Source organism: Rhinolophus hipposideros, assembly GCF_964194185.1.
Source record: "Rhinolophus hipposideros genome assembly, chromosome: 10".
NCBI classification, from domain to species: Eukaryota; Metazoa; Chordata; class Mammalia; order Chiroptera; family Rhinolophidae; genus Rhinolophus; species Rhinolophus hipposideros.
Genome location: NC_138056.1, coordinates 50,840,737 through 50,858,222, shown reverse-complemented (window position 1 = coordinate 50,858,222; position 17,486 = coordinate 50,840,737). Strand labels below are relative to the sequence as shown.

The 17,486-nt window shown below is 44.2% G+C and overlaps 2 protein-coding genes across 2 annotated transcripts; one reads left to right on the top strand and one right to left on the bottom strand.

The window, feature by feature from the left end:
- The first annotated feature begins 442 nt into the window (after positions 1–442).
- NDUFC2 (NADH:ubiquinone oxidoreductase subunit C2) lies at positions 443–9,799 on the top strand. The gene is made up of 3 exons (XM_081062940.1): positions 443–2,186; positions 7,673–7,816; positions 9,618–9,799. Exons 1-3 carry the CDS (start codon positions 2,018–2,020, stop codon positions 9,665–9,667), a joined length of 363 nt encoding a protein of 120 aa, XP_080919066.1. The 5' UTR covers positions 443–2,017; the 3' UTR covers positions 9,668–9,799.
- Positions 9,800–11,677: 1,878 nt separating this feature from the next.
- On the bottom strand, positions 11,678–15,935 carry THRSP (thyroid hormone responsive). Its single transcript, XM_081062939.1, has 2 exons — positions 15,250–15,935; positions 11,678–13,805 (listed from the first exon to the last, which is right to left on the bottom strand). The coding sequence occupies exon 1, from the start codon at positions 15,818–15,820 to the stop codon at positions 15,269–15,271; it is 552 nt and encodes a 183-aa protein (XP_080919065.1). The 5' UTR covers positions 15,821–15,935; the 3' UTR covers positions 11,678–13,805; positions 15,250–15,268.
- Between the last annotated feature and the right edge of the window lie 1,551 nt (positions 15,936–17,486).

Sequence of the window (17,486 nt, the reverse complement as noted above, 5' to 3'; positions counted from 1 at the left end):
AAATATCCATCAAAAGGCTAATAGATGAATAAAATGTGACATATTTATATGATGTAATATTACATAATAGTCAAGAGGAATGAACCTGATTTTTCTGTATTATCATGGATAGATCTCAAAAACATTATATGGAAAGATAACCGTGAGAGAAAACCAGGAACAATGAATCATACTATTTGGGTAAAAAGAATTTAAAAGCACACATAACACAATACCAAATATATGTAAAAATATAAAAAGTGGACTGGAAGTATATACACTAAACTTATGATAGTGGTTATTTCTGGGGAAGAAAGGAAAGGGGACTTTAGCTTTATCTATAGTGTTTTATTTCCTTTTTTAAAAGGTTAAAAATAAATATGACAAAAGATTAACAGTTGTTAATGCGGGTGGTAGAATATGGGTATTTGTTATATTGTTCTTTGGGTTTTTTTTTGGTATATTCTAAGTTTCTTAAAAACAAATAAGTCAGATTGGACCCAGAAGACTGTGGGGGAGAAAGATGTGTAAATATTTAAGTATTTGCCTAACAATTAATCTAGTATTCAAATTTTACATAATCATACTGTGGAAATTTTTTTGTGATTTTCATTCTCTTGATATAATTTTATTTTAAAGATTTTTACTGGGGAAGGGGAACAGGACTTTATTGGGGAACAGTGTGTACTTCCAGGACTTTTTCCAAGTCAAATTGTTGTCCTTTCAGTCTTAGTTGTGAAGGGCGCAGCTCAACTCCAGGTCCAGTTGCCATTGCTAGTTGCAGGGGGCGCAGCCCACCATCCCTTGCAGGAGCATGGAGCTCCAACCATCTGAGCCACCCGGCCGGACCCTCTTGATATAATTTTAAAAGAAACACTGTGGTTAAAACAAATTTTGTGCAAGAAAGCTTTTTCATGTTATACTATTTCCATAGGACAGATTCCCAGATATGTAATTACTGGGTCAAGGAATGGGGATATTTGAAATATTGCTGCCTTCCAGGAAACTCTTCCAATATACATACTTTCCTTTGGAAAATTCTAACTTGAAATATTGCAGATCTGGGATTGACTTTCATAGGCATAAAAGGTCTGTCCTTTAAGCACTCTCAACTGATATTTAATTCTTCCACTTTGGAAATACATACCTTTGATGCATATAACTTTGCATTAATTTCTGATTTAATCAGTATTTGTCTAGATAAAACGTTGATCCCACTAATGAATGGACACAAAAAGAAGATATTTTTGCTCAATATCAGGAAGGGCTTTCTAAAGAGAGAACGGTTCAAAGAGAGACGCTCCACATATTGCACGTAGGTGAGCAGAGACTGGACAATTACTTGGCAGAATGTTAGATTCCTTCTTTCTTTCATTTCTGAAGACACAGAGGTGAATAATTTCAGAGTGCTGCTGCCCAGGTTGAATTACAAGAGTTTAGCGAAATGTTCCAGTCCTGGGGTTCTCTGAATTCTTTGTTGCAAGCTGGACCTTCATTTTAGGTTTTGGAGGGTGTGCCCGTGCGAATGAACGACGGGAAACCTAGCATATGAAGACAGCTTTTATGCGCTTTCAATTAATTCCGTTTCCTAAAACTACCCATCCCACTCACGTGTGGGTGTTGGATGCAAAGATCCGTTCTTGCTGAAGGGAAATTCCGGGACGGGAGAGAGAGACGATTCCAGGCGGGGGAGGTTGGGCGGAAAAAAAAGCAGCGTCTCCTCGTGTTCTCCCGATTTGGCTCGTTTCGTGCACTCCTCGATCGGGTGGTGCCGGGACCCTGACACTGACTCCAGCCGCTGAATTAGCGCGGGCAGGCGAGCAAGCCGGGTGGGCCATTTAGGAGGCCGGAACGTCCCGGGCAGGTTCGGGCCGCAGGACGCGGGGGGACACGTTTGAGCGCTGCGCCGCCCTGCGCCGTGCCCTTCAGCCCAGTGCTCGGAGGAGGCGGCGTGCGACGTGGGCCCCGGCGGCGGTCGTGGTGGTGTTCTTTATAGGTGGCGGTCTGAGGCGCAGCCTCCAGTAGGAACGGCGCCATCATGATGAGCGGACGGCCGGGCCGAGAGCCCTTAAAGTTCCTGCCGGATGAGGCCCGCAGCCTGCCCCCGCCCAGGCTGAACGACCCGAGGCTCGCCTACCTCGGCTTCTTGGGCTACTGCTCCGGCCTGCTGGATAACGCGATCCGGCGGAGGCCGGTGATGACGGCGGGTGAGGGCTGCGCGGGCGGGTCGGCGGGGAGGCGAGGGGTCGCGGGGCGGGGCGGGGCGGGGCGGCCCGAGGGGCCCCCGCTTTCCGGGCCTGCGGGCCTCGGACGCCCCGCCGCGCCTCCCTGGGCGTCCGCGCCCGCTGAGCCCTTCCCAGTGGGTACCGCGGGGCCGGGGTGTCGGGTGACAGCCACCTCCGGAGACGGAGGTGCCGTGAGACCCGCCACCGTTCGCGTCGCGAGTGCAAACGCGAGCGTTCAGTCCCTGCCAGGCACTGCTGTCACCGTGCACGTTGTAGCATTTGATCCTCAAAACACCCTATGGGGACGTAGTGCTCACAGCTGTCGTAACGGAGCCTGACAGGGATGGAAGCAGCTCGCCCAAGGTCATCCGGCTGGGAAGCAGCGGGGCCTGCTTTTAAACCTCAGCGCCTTATGTTGGAAACCAGCCCTTCTCACACTGAATGTGACCGGGGACTTGTTAAAAATGCACATCCTGATTCGTTAGGTCTGGGGAGAGGCTTGATGTTACCAAACTACCAGGTCGTGCTGAGGCTGCTGGTGTGGGGACCTCACTTGGAGTGGGAGGCTCTAAGCCACCGGGCCGTATTTTCTCACAGTAGGTCAGGGTCGTGCTGTCAGAGTTGATAACAGCTGGCACACAAGCTGTGAACCCGCAAAGGGGAGAGTGGAGGGAAACTCAAAGGTGTATTTGAACTTCGCGTGTATTTATCAGGCAGATACTAGGAGAAGGCCTTCCCAGCCCGTGGGGCTAGTGGGAATAAATGAAGGCAAGGGCTTCTGAATGGAGGGCCGTTTGCCGACTGAGTGTGCAGGGTAGAGCAGTCAGGCTCCAGAGAATATTAGGTAGATCGTGGCAATGTATTTTCTCGGTGGACAGGAACCTTTTTAGCTTTTGGTTGCTGCAGGCGGGCGAAGGCAGAGATGCCAATGATCAGACCCCTGTTTTAAATGGTCAGCTTTGTCAACAGTGTGAAGCACTGGGAGGAGCTGAGAACCCCAGTTAGAAAGGAAACTAACGCAATGGTCCAGACAACCAGGAATCACCTCACTTGTGCCGCTTATGCCGTCTTCCAGCTCTACGTCCTACCTAGAGGTCAGCTCCCAGCCCACCAAGTCGTAGCATTTCCACTGCTCAACTAGTCTTGAAATCCCATCTCCCTTGGAAATGACCCCGCTGCACAGAAAGGAGTGATCTTTGACCATTTCTGCCTCTGGGGAGATGGGGTTTTCTCCCTTTTTATTACCACTCCCCATTTGCCTGATCCTGTCTCTTGGTGTAATGGAAAGAGCTCCACTTTGGAACCAAATGGCCTTGCTCCACTTCACCCAACTGTGTCACCCTGGGCAAGTTACTTGGTCAGGCAGTTCAGAGCCAAAGTTTCCTAATCTAAAATGACAATAACTGATCTTTGCATATTTGTTGTGAGAATTGAGAGTTTATAAGTAAACTGCCTGGCACACAAAAAGTACTGGACAAGGTTCCCTTTCCTTAGTTCTTGTCATGCAAACAGTTTACCATATATTTATTTGTTCAGCATTTACAGAGCTCTTTTTCTGGGCCAGGCAGAAAAAGCGCCGTCCCTACATGGGCTGAGGAATGCCGTCCCTGACGGTGAGGAGTTCCTAGTGAAGTCAGGGAGGCAAGTAAATAGTCCATTGTGGGTCTGGGTGTGACCCATACGTGTTTTGATGGAAGTGGATGAGCAGAGAGCACCTGGGGAACACGAAGGAGGTGCAGATCGGAGGGAGCCTGTTCTAGAGGAAGTAAAGTTTGGCTGAAATGTGACGTAACTACCACTTCATCTCGCCTCCTTGTCAAGCAATGTTTTATGCCTTTTCTGGGAGACAAGAGCATAGTGGTTAAGAGCACATGCTTTGGGTTTGACCCCACCTCCACCCTACTAGCCATTTGATTCTGGAGAACTTACTTAATCTCTGTGCGCTTTAGTTTGCTCGTCTATGAAATAGGGAGAATATCTACCTCATCGTGAAGCTGTGAGAACTAGATAAGAGGATGTATATAAAGCACTTAGTGCAGGGCTAGGGGTCAGACTTCCAGGGCTCCCTGAGATTACCTAAGTTGCTTTGGAAAATTTAGGTCTTGAGGACTTTATTGAAATGGGAGCATTTATGGAATGCATATTATGTTTGTCTAGTTCAATGTCTGGTATATAAGGTTGGACAATTAAGTTGGCGAACTCATCCTAGAAAAAGTGCTACCTACCTCACTGCTGAATGTCACTATGGTCGCCCTCGAAGTACTCCCCTTGGGAAGCTATGCACTGATGCCAGCACCTAGTCCACCCTTCAAAGCAATTTTGGAACTCTTTTTCTGGAATGGCCATCAGAGCTGTCGTTGTATTACCCTTGATGTCCTGAATGTCATCAAAATGTCCTCCTTTCAATATTTCCTTTATCTTCAGGTAAAGAAAGAAGTCACTGGGGGCCAGATCAGGTGAGTAGGGAGGGTGTTCCAATACAGTTATTTGTTTACTGGCTAAAAACTCCCTCACAGATAGTGCCGTGTGAGCTGGTGCATTGTCGTGATGCAAGAGCCAGGAATTGTTGGCGAAAAGTTCAGGTTGTCTAACGTTTTCATGCAGACTTTTCAGCACTTCTAGATAATAAACTTGGTTAAGTGTTTGTCCAGTTGGTACAAATTCATAATGAATAATCCCTCTGATATCAAAAAAGGTTAGCAACATCACTGCAACAGATTCGCAAACTTAATTGTCCAACCTCGTATAGTAGTGCTTAGTAAGTTTATTGAATAAATAAGTATATGTAGATTACAAGGAAGTATAAAATATGGTCTCAACCCTCCAAAGATTTACAAACCAGATGAGCATGTCCATTAAAAAGACGAATTGTGGCACAAGTTTCTGCACATAGGGTAATGGATGTGACAGTCAGGATTGGGTAAGGAGAGCCATGTGGATCTTCAGACTATGGCCTTGGAGAGTACCTGGCATTCTGTGCATAGTATTGGCATATTCTATCCATGAAATCAAACTGTGCAGATCTTGTTCAAGTTACCAGAAGATATTAAATAGGATTTTTTCTTAAGCTTTTTTCCATCACTTGTTTTTAAACCTTTGTTGCTGGTTACCACTTACCTGCCCTAAATTTACAGTTAGTTGGTATCCAAGTGTCCACAAAATTAAATATTTATTGATATCTAGTTTAACTTATCAGTAATGTACAGTGTCCTGCAAAGAGCACCATGGCTTCCAAGTTAAAAGTCACTAAATAAAAGAAAGAAGGGAGACGTGATTGTGGAGGGTTTGTGTATGTCGTGAGAGGGACACTACCACTGAGAGAGCGAGATTAGGGAAATGGGGACTTGGGAGGGGGCCAAGCCATGCCTTTAGGGCTGGAACATGCCATCATCTAAAACATTTGTGGAGTCTTTCTGTGAGGGAGATGGTAAGCATAGAAAGCCGGGGTGCTTGTACTCCGGTGGCACCTGGGACAGCATCGCAAGTGGCCCATTGGGGAAGCAGTGGCTGTTTGGGGTAAGAGAGCCTGCAAAAGAGCGTAGGCCTTGTCCAGTCCCAGATCATAGTACTACTTTACGTTTGTGTTGTTTTATACATTTTTCCAACATATTTTTATACACATTTTCTTTTGGTTTATATACTACTACTGTGAGAAAGATAGGGTAGGTATTATCTTTCTTTTAGAGATGGTAAATTGACTTGTCTAGGGTCATTCGTCACTATTAAATGTTTATTAAGTGCTATCTATGTGCTGGTATACAAAGATGATTCAAACATTGGCTTTGCCTGGGTAGTAGAGACGGAAATAATTATTGTAGCAATTTACATTTACTAGAGATGAGTTCACCCTTTTAACTCCAGGAAAGTTCAGGGAAGACTTCTTAGCAGAAGTGATGTCTGGCTTGAGCCTTGAAGGATCAGGAATAACCAGTGCATGGTGTATAGAAGCATGAAAGAACCTAGTTTGTGTGAGAAATTGAAAGTAGTTCGACAGAGAGTGTCAGCGGTGAAGGTGGGAGAGTCAGCTCCTGCAGGAGATCATATGCCAGACTTTGGACTCCTGTTGAGCGTAATTGAAGGAAAAGGGACCAACAAGGTAGATTTGTATTTAGTGGAAATTCCTCTAGTGACAGAATAAAAGCTGGCATTGGTGTGGAGTGGAAAATGAGATGAGAGGAAGACCGATTAGTGCAAATGAGAGATAAGTTCCCTGAAGTGAGGAAAGGAAATATTTACACGGTAGAATTGACAGCACTCAGTAACTGGATGTGGGGAAGAGGGTAGGAAAAAAGGGATGATTACTGTAATTATTACACAGGACTTGGATTCCTGGGTGAATGATCTTATTCTCAGAATTAGGAGAAAGAGGTATGAATAGGAAGGAAATGAGTTCACTTGGGGCTATTTAAGTGAACATATCTGTCAAACATTTGATGTAGCTGTTATTCAGCGTGGGTGTCTGAGTTGGATGTATTTATGGGTTACCACCACATGCATAGTAGATAAAACTAAAGGGATCAATGAGTCCTCCAAAGGACTATGTGTGAAATAAGAAGTGGGGGGCGAGGGATAGAATTCTAGGGCTTAGCTAGAAAATTAAACCTGCAGTTAGCCTTTTGCAAAATAATGTTCCCATATGTAAGGGAACCTTTAGATCTCCCCTTCAGACCTTAAATTTTGGCTTTCTCTGGATCATGTGATTTGATCCTTTTCAGTCTCATTATAACAGGACGATTGTTTTAATAGCATGAATAGGTAATACATGCAAATAGGACAAAATTTTGAAGGGGTAAGAGAATTAAGATATACCCGGGTACAAAAAAAATGTATACACATGACTTATATTCATCTTTTGTTATTGGTATATATTTAATATTACAATTTTAATACAGTTTTTTTCCTTTCTTAAAATGTGTGTGCAATTTTTTGGCCTCATCTGTATTTATAGTGTAGCTTGCTGTTTTAGTAACTACTAAATATGCAAATATAAATCCGTATATGGAGACAAACCAAGCTGTTTTTAGACCATTTGTAGAGGACTTAACCTGTGTTCATACAACCTGCACAGGGGCTAGAGGACAGTAAGTTTACGTCTAACGTTAACTTATTGAAAAAGGAAAAAAAAATGTTTTTGGTTCTCAGTCTCGACTTCAGGATTTGGTAGTCACCCGCCTTTTTTCATGAAGAAATTTATAAAACCTGAATTTCAAAAATCTTGGGTTCTATTGATAGTTAACTTTATAGACTTAATGTTGCTTTTCATAATTGCCAGATTTCTTTTAAGACCAGGTCTCAAGGTCAAGGCAGTTTGTTCATAATAGCCATATAGAAAAGCCCTTTTTAAAAAAAAAAAAAAAACAGTTTTGGAAGAAATAACAATAAATTGTATATCTGAAATGTAAGAATATAATGTTTAATGCACATTGACTGATTTTTGCTTTCTTTGGGATTTGCCGGTTTAATTTCAGGGTTGCATCGCCAGCTTCTTTATGTGACTTCCTTCGTTTTTATTGGATATTACTTTTTAAAACGTCAAGACTATATGTATGCTGTAAGAGACCATGATATGTTTGCATATATCAAATCACATCCAGAGGATTTTCCTGAAAAAGGTATTTCACATTAATTGTAGAAAACCTCTTTCTTACTCTGCATTCTTTTCCCTGGTTTGTCTTTTCCATGCCTGTGGCTTCAGGTACCTCTATTCTGTTGGCTCCCGCATCTTTGTGTATAAACCAAAATTCTCATGAATTCATATATCCAGTTTCTGGCTAAGTCCCTCTGTGTCCCTCAGACGGCAGACAGAGCTCATGTTCGCTCTGCCTGCCCAGCCCTGTTGTGTGCCTTGCTTTAGTGAATGGCACTGCTGTCCACCTGGGCGCCCCAGCCAGAAGCCTCGGAATCAGTCTGGATCTTTCAGTTCCCATTGGTCATCACGTTTTACCATTCTACTTCCTGTTTCTCAGCTCGGAACTCTCCTCTCTCTCCCACGGCTACGACCCTGGTTCAGGCCCTGATAATCTTTCGCTTTGACTCACTTGCCTCCAGCTCACCTCTGCCTTTGGTCTCACTGAAGTTCACATCTCAGGCTAATTGCCTAGTAGAAACACTGCCCATACCTCTTATCACCACATGACATACACAGAGGTCCCTCATGGGACTGTAGCTTCATCTGTGTTTCCCTAACCGTCCGCACAGAGCCTACACATAGGACGCACTTAATAAGTAATAGCTGACCTGAAGGAACCCACAGAACCCTGCGTCCTCTCCCATAACTCATCTCGTACCTTGTGAAATCTGTGTTCTGAACCTGCCTTGGATCACTTTGTACACACTGTACCTTGATTCTCCTCTTGCCCCATTTTCACCCTGTCATCTAGCAAGTTCCTGCTCAAGATTCTTTGTCTCAATGCAGATTTCACCCTGCTACAGACAGCAATCTCCTCAGCACACTCGACTCATCTCTGTTCAACTATGAATATAATTATAACTCTTCTTGTTTTTATTTTGTACACATACACACAATACAGGTGTGCACATATGTGAATGATGAATGAAGGAAAATTTTGAACTTGTAAATGATATAGATTTTAAATAGATTTTCCTATTTATGTAAATGTGTAATATTAAGCATTTAAATTTCATTAGACTGAATTATGATCTCTAAAGTCCTATGTAGCTCTGAAATTTTGTTACTCTAGTATTCCCATAGCCTTCCGTCACATATGTGGTGTTTATGGTAGATCCAAAAGGTACAGGGTTTTGTTTTGTTTTCTGTTTTTGTTTTTGTTTTTTGCCAATGAAGAGCTCAAAGACTAATACAAAGTAATGAATAGTGGTTGCATCAGGGACCAGGAATACTCAGAACTGCTGGACGTTAGAGCTGAAGGAATTTTGGAAATAGTGATTCCTAAGGCTGAGACCCGGTGGCAGAGCAGTCCTCAGTCCCAGCCCGCTGGCCCCTTCCCTCAGTATTTCCACTTGCTCCCTCCGTCAGAAGGAGCGTGTATGGCCTCCCGGGCTCATTCTGGCCAGAGCAGCAGATGAGTGGCAGGTGTGCCAAGAGCCTCGTGCACGGCGACGCGGACATGGAGAGTGTGACCACCACGCCCTCCTAGCTGACCTGTACCCCCCGTTCATTCCTTCCTTCACCCCTCCAGTCAGGATCCCCCTGGCAGCACTTTGCCCCTCCAGGCAGCCATCTGGATATCACCACAGCTTCCAAAGTGATTTTTCATTCAGCGAAGCAGAATGTCTCAGTGATCGCCAAGCCATGGTGGAGGACAAGAAAATGAGGAAATTCTTAGGGGTTTCTATCTATAAGTATATTATTAAATGTTACTTTTTCTTTAGGAAATAGGATTTTGAAAACATAATTTAAAAATAAATTTTTTGTGATCTTTCCTTTTATAGATAAGAAAGTTTATGGTGAAATTCTTGAAGAATTCCATCCAGTGCGTTGATGTCTCCATAATGCTTGTTCCGGTTTCACTGTTACCGGTTATTTCTGAATTTTATGGGACGTGTTTTCATGATATCTGAAGTTTATGTTAATCTGTATGTTAACAGCTATGTGATTAAAATGGTTACCACGAGCACCCTGAATCTTTTTTTGTCATAAGAAAAATAGCTTATCAGAGAATAGTCAGTTTCCATTCATCCAATTTTAAGAAGACATCTGACAGATTTTAAAATGGAGTTTAGTTCTAGTTTGGAGTTGGCCGACTATAACCTGTGAGCCAAATCTGGCCCACGGCCAGTGCGATTCTGTTGGAACACAGCCGTACTCATTTGTTTACATGTAGTTTATGGCTGCTTCCATGCTACAGCAGCAGAGCTGTGTAGTTGTGACAGAGACCTGCTGGCCTGCAAAGCTGAAAATATTTAATATGTGGCCGTTTACAGAAAAGGTTCGCCTGTTCCAATGCTAGTGCAAAGCAAAACAAAGTAAGCCAGATTATGGAGAGTTTTGGGAGTCGTGTAGAATAATTTTGACTTGATCCTATAGGTAGTGGGAAGTCACTAAAGGGTTTTAAATGGGAATAACATGGTCAGGTTTGTATTTCTGAGCTCTCTCTGCAACAGTATAGCAGGTGGTTTAGAAGCAGAGACTCAAGAGCAGGAGAACAGAAGACCCCTCCTGCAAAAGGGTCTTTGCCGAGATGGATCATCCTGGAGAAAGTGGGCTCAGTGCTAACACTACAGAGGAGCAGTTAGTAGTGAAAGATCCCACCTAACTGGAATGAGGTTACTCTCTATGGCTTAGCGAATCCAAATGCTTGTCCAGAAAGCTTTTGTTTCCAAACTCAGATTTGTAATCAGATTAGTTTTGGGAGATTAATAAAATTGTTTCTCTTTATACATGATTTCAAATTAGGTGGCAGTATGAGTATAAGCAGATGGTTTTGGGGCAACATCAGATGAGTTCCATCTCTGTTCTCGAGTCCCACTTGTTAAACATGAAATCATGTCTGAGAAAGTATTTTAGAAGTTAAAGATAGATACCAACATATGTATGTTTTATGGGTTTTGCCCTAAATAGGTTTGTAGTTCACCTGTGCCCAGCAAGTACAGGAATGTGAACCACTCATCCCAAGAGACTGTGCTACCCCTTAGTTCTAGCAATGGCTAGAAAAACATACAAGGTGAGGGTGTGGGGAAAATTAGCTTATAATGAAAGCGCTCGCATGCCAGGTGCTTTTGATTCATCTTGTCTAATTTCTCTAACCTTGTGAGGTAGGTAACACTATCACCATTTTATAGATGAGGACATTTAGGTTGCAATGGGTTAAAGAACTTGCCCAAGGTCACATAGTGAATGACTGCCAAGAGGAGGGAGGTGAACTTTGGTTGGGCAGATGCTAAAGCATATGCTCTTTCTCCTATACTACGCTAGCCAGATAACATCTAGTCCTTCGTGAACCACTGACCACCACCCCAAGCTGGTAAGAGGAGTGGGGGAGTTCTGAATAGCAACAAGCATCCTAAAGGGGACCCAGTGACGAGCCCACGAATTGGTGCTCAGAAGGGGTGGGGAAGGGGAAGCATCCCAGAGAACTGTTACCTCACTTCCAGCTGCAGGTCCCGGCCTTTCTGGTCTCGTCAGGGTTAGCAAACTGTTCTATGTCCTCACAGAGTCTACTTTCTATCATGTAAAGGGATCTATGGAATGCAGAAGTGTTAAAAAACCAAGTCACTATCAATCCACACCACTAAAGCACTGTCACATGTATACTGAAACAGGAAAAATAGTGAAAAGGCTCAGTGGTACTGCTGTAGGAGAATTCTGGCAGTGTCGGCACTGTACGTAAGAAGAATCAGGTTATTAGAGCTGCAATAACTTCTAGTTCCACCTCTGTATTTTACTCACAGGGAAATTGCAATGCAGTAAGGTGGATAAGTTGTCCGATGTCATGCAGAGGTCAGTGACAGAGCCAGAACAAGAGCCCATGTTTGTTTGTTTTTTGTCTTTTCAGCTTTATTGAGGTATAATTGACAAAATTATAAGATACTTAATATTTAAAGTGTACATTGTGATGATTTGATATATGTATATTTATGAAAGGATACCTCCCATCTAGTCAATTAACACATCCATCACTATATATTCATATTTTGCTAAGCACATTAAACTTCTACTTCCTTAGCAAATTTCAATTGTATAATACAGTGTTAACCATAGTCACCATGTTATACATTGGATCCTCACACCTTATTCATCTCATAGCTGAAAGTATGTACCCTATTACCAACCTCTCCCTATTTCTTCCTGTCCCCAGCCCCTGGCAACCACTACTCTACTCTCTGTTTCTATGGGTTTGAAATTCTTTTTTTTTTTTTTTTTTAGATTCCACAACTAAATCATACAATGTATTATTTGTCTTTCTCTAACTTATTTCACTTAGCATAATGCCCTCAAGTTCCATCCATGTCCTCAAAAATAGCAGGATGTCCTTTTTCATGGCTGAATAATACTCGTATATACATACACATAAGTAAATGTACACACACATATGTATGTGCATACACATATATGCATATATATATATACATACATATCTCACATCTTCATTCATCCATTGACAGACACTTAGGTTGTTTCCATATCTTGGCTATTGTGAATAATACAGTGAAGATGGGAGTTCAGATATCTCTTCAATATCCTATTTTCATTTCCTTTGAATATTTACTCAAGTGGAATTGCTAGATCATGTTAGTTGTATTTTTAATTTCTTGAGGAACTCAATTCCATACTGTGTTTCATAGTGGCTATACCAATTTACATTTCCACCAACAGTGCACTGGGTTCCTTTTTCTTCACATCCTCGCCAACACTTGTTATCTCGTGTCTTTTATGACAGCCATTCTAACAAGTGTGAGGTGATATCTCTTTTTTTCAATTACAGTTGACATTCAATATTATTTTATATTAGTTTCAGGTGTACCATGTAGTGGTTAGACATTTATGTAATTTATGAAGTGATTCCCCCGGATAAGTCTAGTACCCATCTGGCACTATACATAGTTATGACTATATTCCGTATACTTACTATACACCCTCATGACAATTTTGTAACTACCAATTTTGTATTTCTCAATCCCTTTTTTTAAAGATTTTATTGGGGAAGGGGAGCAGAACTTTATTGGGGAACAGTGTGTACTTCCAGGACTTTTTCCAGGTCAAGTTGTTGTCCTTTCAATCTTAGCTGTGGAGGACATAGTTCTGCTCCAGGTCCAGTTGCCGTTGCTAGTTGCAGAGGGCGCAGCCCACCATCCCTTGCGGGAGTCAAACCGACAACCTTGTGGTTGAGAGGATGCGCTCCAACCAACTGAGCCATCCGGGAGCTCAGCAGCAGCTCAGCTCAAGGTGCCCTGTTCAATCTTAGTTGCAGTGGGCAGAGCCCACCATCCTTTGTGGGATTCGAGGAATTGAACTGGCAACCTTGTGGTTGAGAGCCCACTGGCCCATGTGGGAATCGAACCGGCAGCCTTAGGCGTTAGGAGCACGGAGCTTCAACCGCCTGAGCCACCCGGCCATCCCTCCCTTCACCTTTTTCACCCAGTCCCCTAACCCCCTCCCATCTATCAACCATCAGTTTTTCTCTGTATCTATGAATCGGTTTCTATTTTGTTTATTTTGTTCTTTAGATTCCACATATAAGTGAGACCATATGGTATTTGTCTCTATCTGACTTAGTTCACTTAGCATAATACCCTCTAGGTCCATCCATGTTGTTGCATATGGTAAGATTTCTTTTCTTTCTTTTTTTTTTATGAAGAGCCCATGTTTTCTAACTTCTGCTGTGCCATACAGCCTCCACAAAGATCAGGTTAGAGTGTGCTGAAGCATTGTGGTGTAGAATCGCTGCTCTTGTCTTCAAAGCAGTTTGGTTGGTCAAGGACTGGGTGTTCTATCCACTCTACCATCCCAATTCCCACCTCCAGCCCAGGCTGCAGAATTCTAAGGCACTAAGGAAATTCACTAATGTAGAGGAAAAGAATTAGATGCGTGTTAGGCCAGGGTTCATTCACATCTCAGCTCTGCCATTTCCTGAGTAACCTTGGATTCATTTTACTTCTCAGGCCTCCAGTTTTTTTCATCTGTGAAAGGGGATGATAAATCTATTAGATAATTGATATGCAAGTGGTTTTAAACTATAAAACTATTTAATTACCAATTATTATTTTTACTACTACTGTTGATTATTCAGTGAAGAAATTGAAACCCAGGGAAGTAAGGTGGCTAAAGCATAGCCTCACAGCTCATTAGTGGTGGAACCAGAACTTACCCCAAAGCTGTTAACCCAGCCCAGTTATACTCAAGAACCTCTGAAAGGCCACCCAGGGAGCCCTGAGGAGAGAGTAAGGCAGGGTTGAAACTGACAATTTGGGCTTGGGTTTGAGGTAGGGGAAGGAGAAATGGCTGAGGTAATACCTGAGCAGAACTCTCCATAGGCTGTGCGTTCAAGGCCCTTTTTATAGCCAGTCACTATAGGGTGGACTTCAGGAAGATTATGAAGATAAAACATATGGCCAAGATTGGGTGTGATGGAAAGAACACTCAGCTCAAAGTTGGGGCCAGTCTGGCTTTTGTCCCCTTACTATGATTTTCAGTGAGTCGCTTTACCTCTGGCTTTAATTTCCTTACTAGTAAAACGGGGATAAAAATCCTGCCCCACATACGTCCATCAGTGGTTTTGAGTGTGCCATGGGCATAAACATGGCTTATCACTGAGAAAGTCAATCTGTGGGAGCAGAGCTGGCATATGGCACAGGATCACAACTGGCAGGTGGTATGTCCAAATGTCTCCTACTCTTTATGGAGGAAAGACGCATGCATGACTGTCCTAGGTCCTCTTCCCATCACCTACCTGATGCCACCACCTGCTTTTCTAGCTCGCTGCCCATCCAAACCTCACAAACCTAGCCCTTCTGTGCATAGACATATGTGCTCAGACCCCTAAACATGGATATGGCCTCATAACAGGGCTTCCCCACAGGCATGCCTCCACACTAGTTTGTCTGGAACAGATCGGAGTGCCAGCAGCAGTGTGTAAGCTTTCCACGTGGCTGGCTGCGGCCTGGGATGGCCAGAGGACCCCTGCCAGTCGCAGGAATACCGTGAGCAGCCTCACCTACGTACCCCACGGGGCCATATAATATAATTTGTCACGTTCCATGACTTGAAAAAATGTTGGGAAGCACTGTCCCCCCCCACACACACACACAGAATTCACACTTTACCTGAATAAATACCTACACTTACTAATAAATGAACACATGCATAAACATACATATGTGCACGTAAGGTATGCACCCACAGGCCACTTTTCCTTCTGTCTCCATTACAGTTCACGGCCATGACTCACCAATTCTAGCTCAGAAGGAGAGTAAGGCAGGCCTGGCCTTGGGCCCTCCCAGGCTGTGGTTCCAGTACCCTGACGTGAGGTGGCTCTGTCTCAGATTCAGTTGCACCACTGCTCCCCTCCCTCCCCTGGAATGTCCCGCAGTGGACTCCAACACCCACTAGCATGGCTACCATTACCTTCCCTAGAGTCCGAGGCTTATATGGCCTGTCCCGTTATCTCCTGGTATATCTTCGTCACTTCCTGGGCTTTCAAGGTAAGGTGAGTGAGGATGTGATGAAGGCTGGAGAAGTGCAGGTGGAACTGGGCTTCGAGATCCAGCTGCCTCAAGACCTCCCCATCGGTTTCCTGCGTGTCTTCATTCTCAGCCTCATTGGCTTCACCACCTGCCATCTTGACCTGCCACTCCTCCCGAGGCAGCAGCCCGTGGTCCACATCCACGCAGATGGCCTTGAGCATGGTGAAGCAGTTGTAGAGATCCGGACCCCCAACCCAGCGGCCATGCACACTCAGCTGCGCGTCCTGCAGCAGGCTGGGGAGCATGACCACCTGCTCCATCTTGTGCACCGCCGCCGAGTACCGGTCTATGACCCTCAGCAGGCAGTTCTTGGGGTAGCGCTTGGTTAGCACCTGCATGGTGACTTCCTCTCCCACACCGAGCCGGGCAGACTGCCCCAGCATTATTTCTAGGCTGTAATTTTTACGTCTGGATGAGACCGCAGTTTGACAGAATGTCAAAGCCCAGCCCATGGGTCAACACAGCCCTGTTTTTGGCCAATCCCAGGGCTTGGGCTCCAATGTCTGTATCAGGGGATCCATCTGCCCAAGGACAGCCTTCTGCCTATCATTGCAGCACTCTGTGACTGCCTCAGCAAGAGCCTAGCTCCTCCTCCACTGGTTGGCAGTGCCAATAACAGGGAAACTTTTCCCTTTGGCAACTGGTGCACTTGACCCCAGGACAATAATTAACTTTTTCAGGTCATCTGAGACCAAGATGCCTCTTGCTTCCTGCTTAGAATAGCCTCCTAATGTGCAACTCACTTCTCCAACCTGGGGTGCCTCAGCTGAGACATGAATGAGGATGGTCATGAAATGAAACCACTTAGTGGGGGGCGGGGCAAAGAGCCCTGAAGCTGGAGCCGGAAGCCCAGTCCTGCAGTTTCCTAGCTATGTGTTTTGGTTGTTTGCTGGCTTACATTTATTAGGCATTGACTTTGCATCAATGTCTGCACTAAGCTCTTTCACAAGTTATCTCATTTAATCTTCTCCACAACCCTACAATGAATGTTTCAGTCTTCCTGTTTTGTCAATGAGAAAACTGAGGTGCAGAAAAAAGCTAAAGTAACTTGCCCAGGGTCCCATTGGAGCTGGAACTCCAGCCCAGGACCACCTCTCTCCCACCTCCAATCAGTGCTCTAGACCCATGTGGGAGGTTTCATGAGTTATACATGTTTGCTGGGTCCATATTTTCATCTGTAAATTTGAGGAGGTGTGGTGAGAATGAAATAAGACAAAGCTAAAGAAAATGCTTTATAAGCCACAAAGTGCAGTCCCTGGATGTATTTATTATCTGTGCAGATTCTAGATTCATGCTGGGGTCCCTCCCAACTCTAACCTGTAATTCCACAAGTTACAAAGCTTTCTCATTAGCATTGACCTAGTCCTGTGGTCAAAGTCTTGAATGATAATAATCTCTTCCATAGCCACATTTTCACAATTGAATACTGCCTTTGTTATATTTATTTATGAGATAACTGGGAAAATAAGGCTTAGAGGGAAGCTCAAAGTTACACAGCAAGTTAGTGGCAGAGTCAAGTGGAGAGAGAGCAAGACCTTCCGAGTTCTGGTTCAGTCACCTGCTCACAGCACTGGTTTGGTGGAAAGACCTGCTAGTTAGTACCTTCTGCCCAGCAGGGGAGAAGAGAGGAGAAAAGCACAGGGAGGGTAACTTGTTTCACCTAAGCGACGCTCATGCCCACTCCAGGATGGGAGCCTTCTCTACACCCCCAGGATCGACAGTCATCCACTCACCCACTCCCTCCCACGCCTATGGCCAGAGCTCTGAGAAAGTTCGCCTTTATATTGAACTGAATTCTACCTCCTTTTAGCCCCTCCCCATTAAACTACAATATTCATCCCACCCCCAAATCACTGATCTTAACGATGCTTATATTAGCACAGTAGGGTAGTGTGGAAAATCATTTCCCAGCCTCTAACTCACTCAATGCCCACATGAGGCAGAAAAACATTAATATCCCCCTTTTCAGATGAGAAAACTGAGACTCAGAAAGGAGGAGGTATTGGCCCAAGGTCTCAGACATAACAGAAGGAAGACGCCCAGCTTTCCAGGCCTCAGGGGAAAGCAGCAGTTGTCCCTCTCTCCAAGTGTCCTTTGTGGGCTGGCTGTGTACATAGC

Coding starts and splice junctions, on each gene's coding strand:
- NDUFC2 (XM_081062940.1), top strand. CDS start 2,018: ATGATGAGCGGACGGCCGGGCCGAGAGCCCTTAAAGTTCCTGCCGGAT. Junction 2,187..7,672: donor GAGGCCGGTGATGACGGCGG/GTGAGGGCTGCG, acceptor GTTTAATTTCAG/GGTTGCATCGCCAGCTTCTT. Junction 7,817..9,617: donor AGAGGATTTTCCTGAAAAAG/GTATTTCACATT, acceptor TTCCTTTTATAG/ATAAGAAAGTTTATGGTGAA.
- THRSP (XM_081062939.1), bottom strand. CDS start 15,820: ATGGGCTGGGCTTTGACATTCTGTCAAACTGCGGTCTCATCCAGACGT.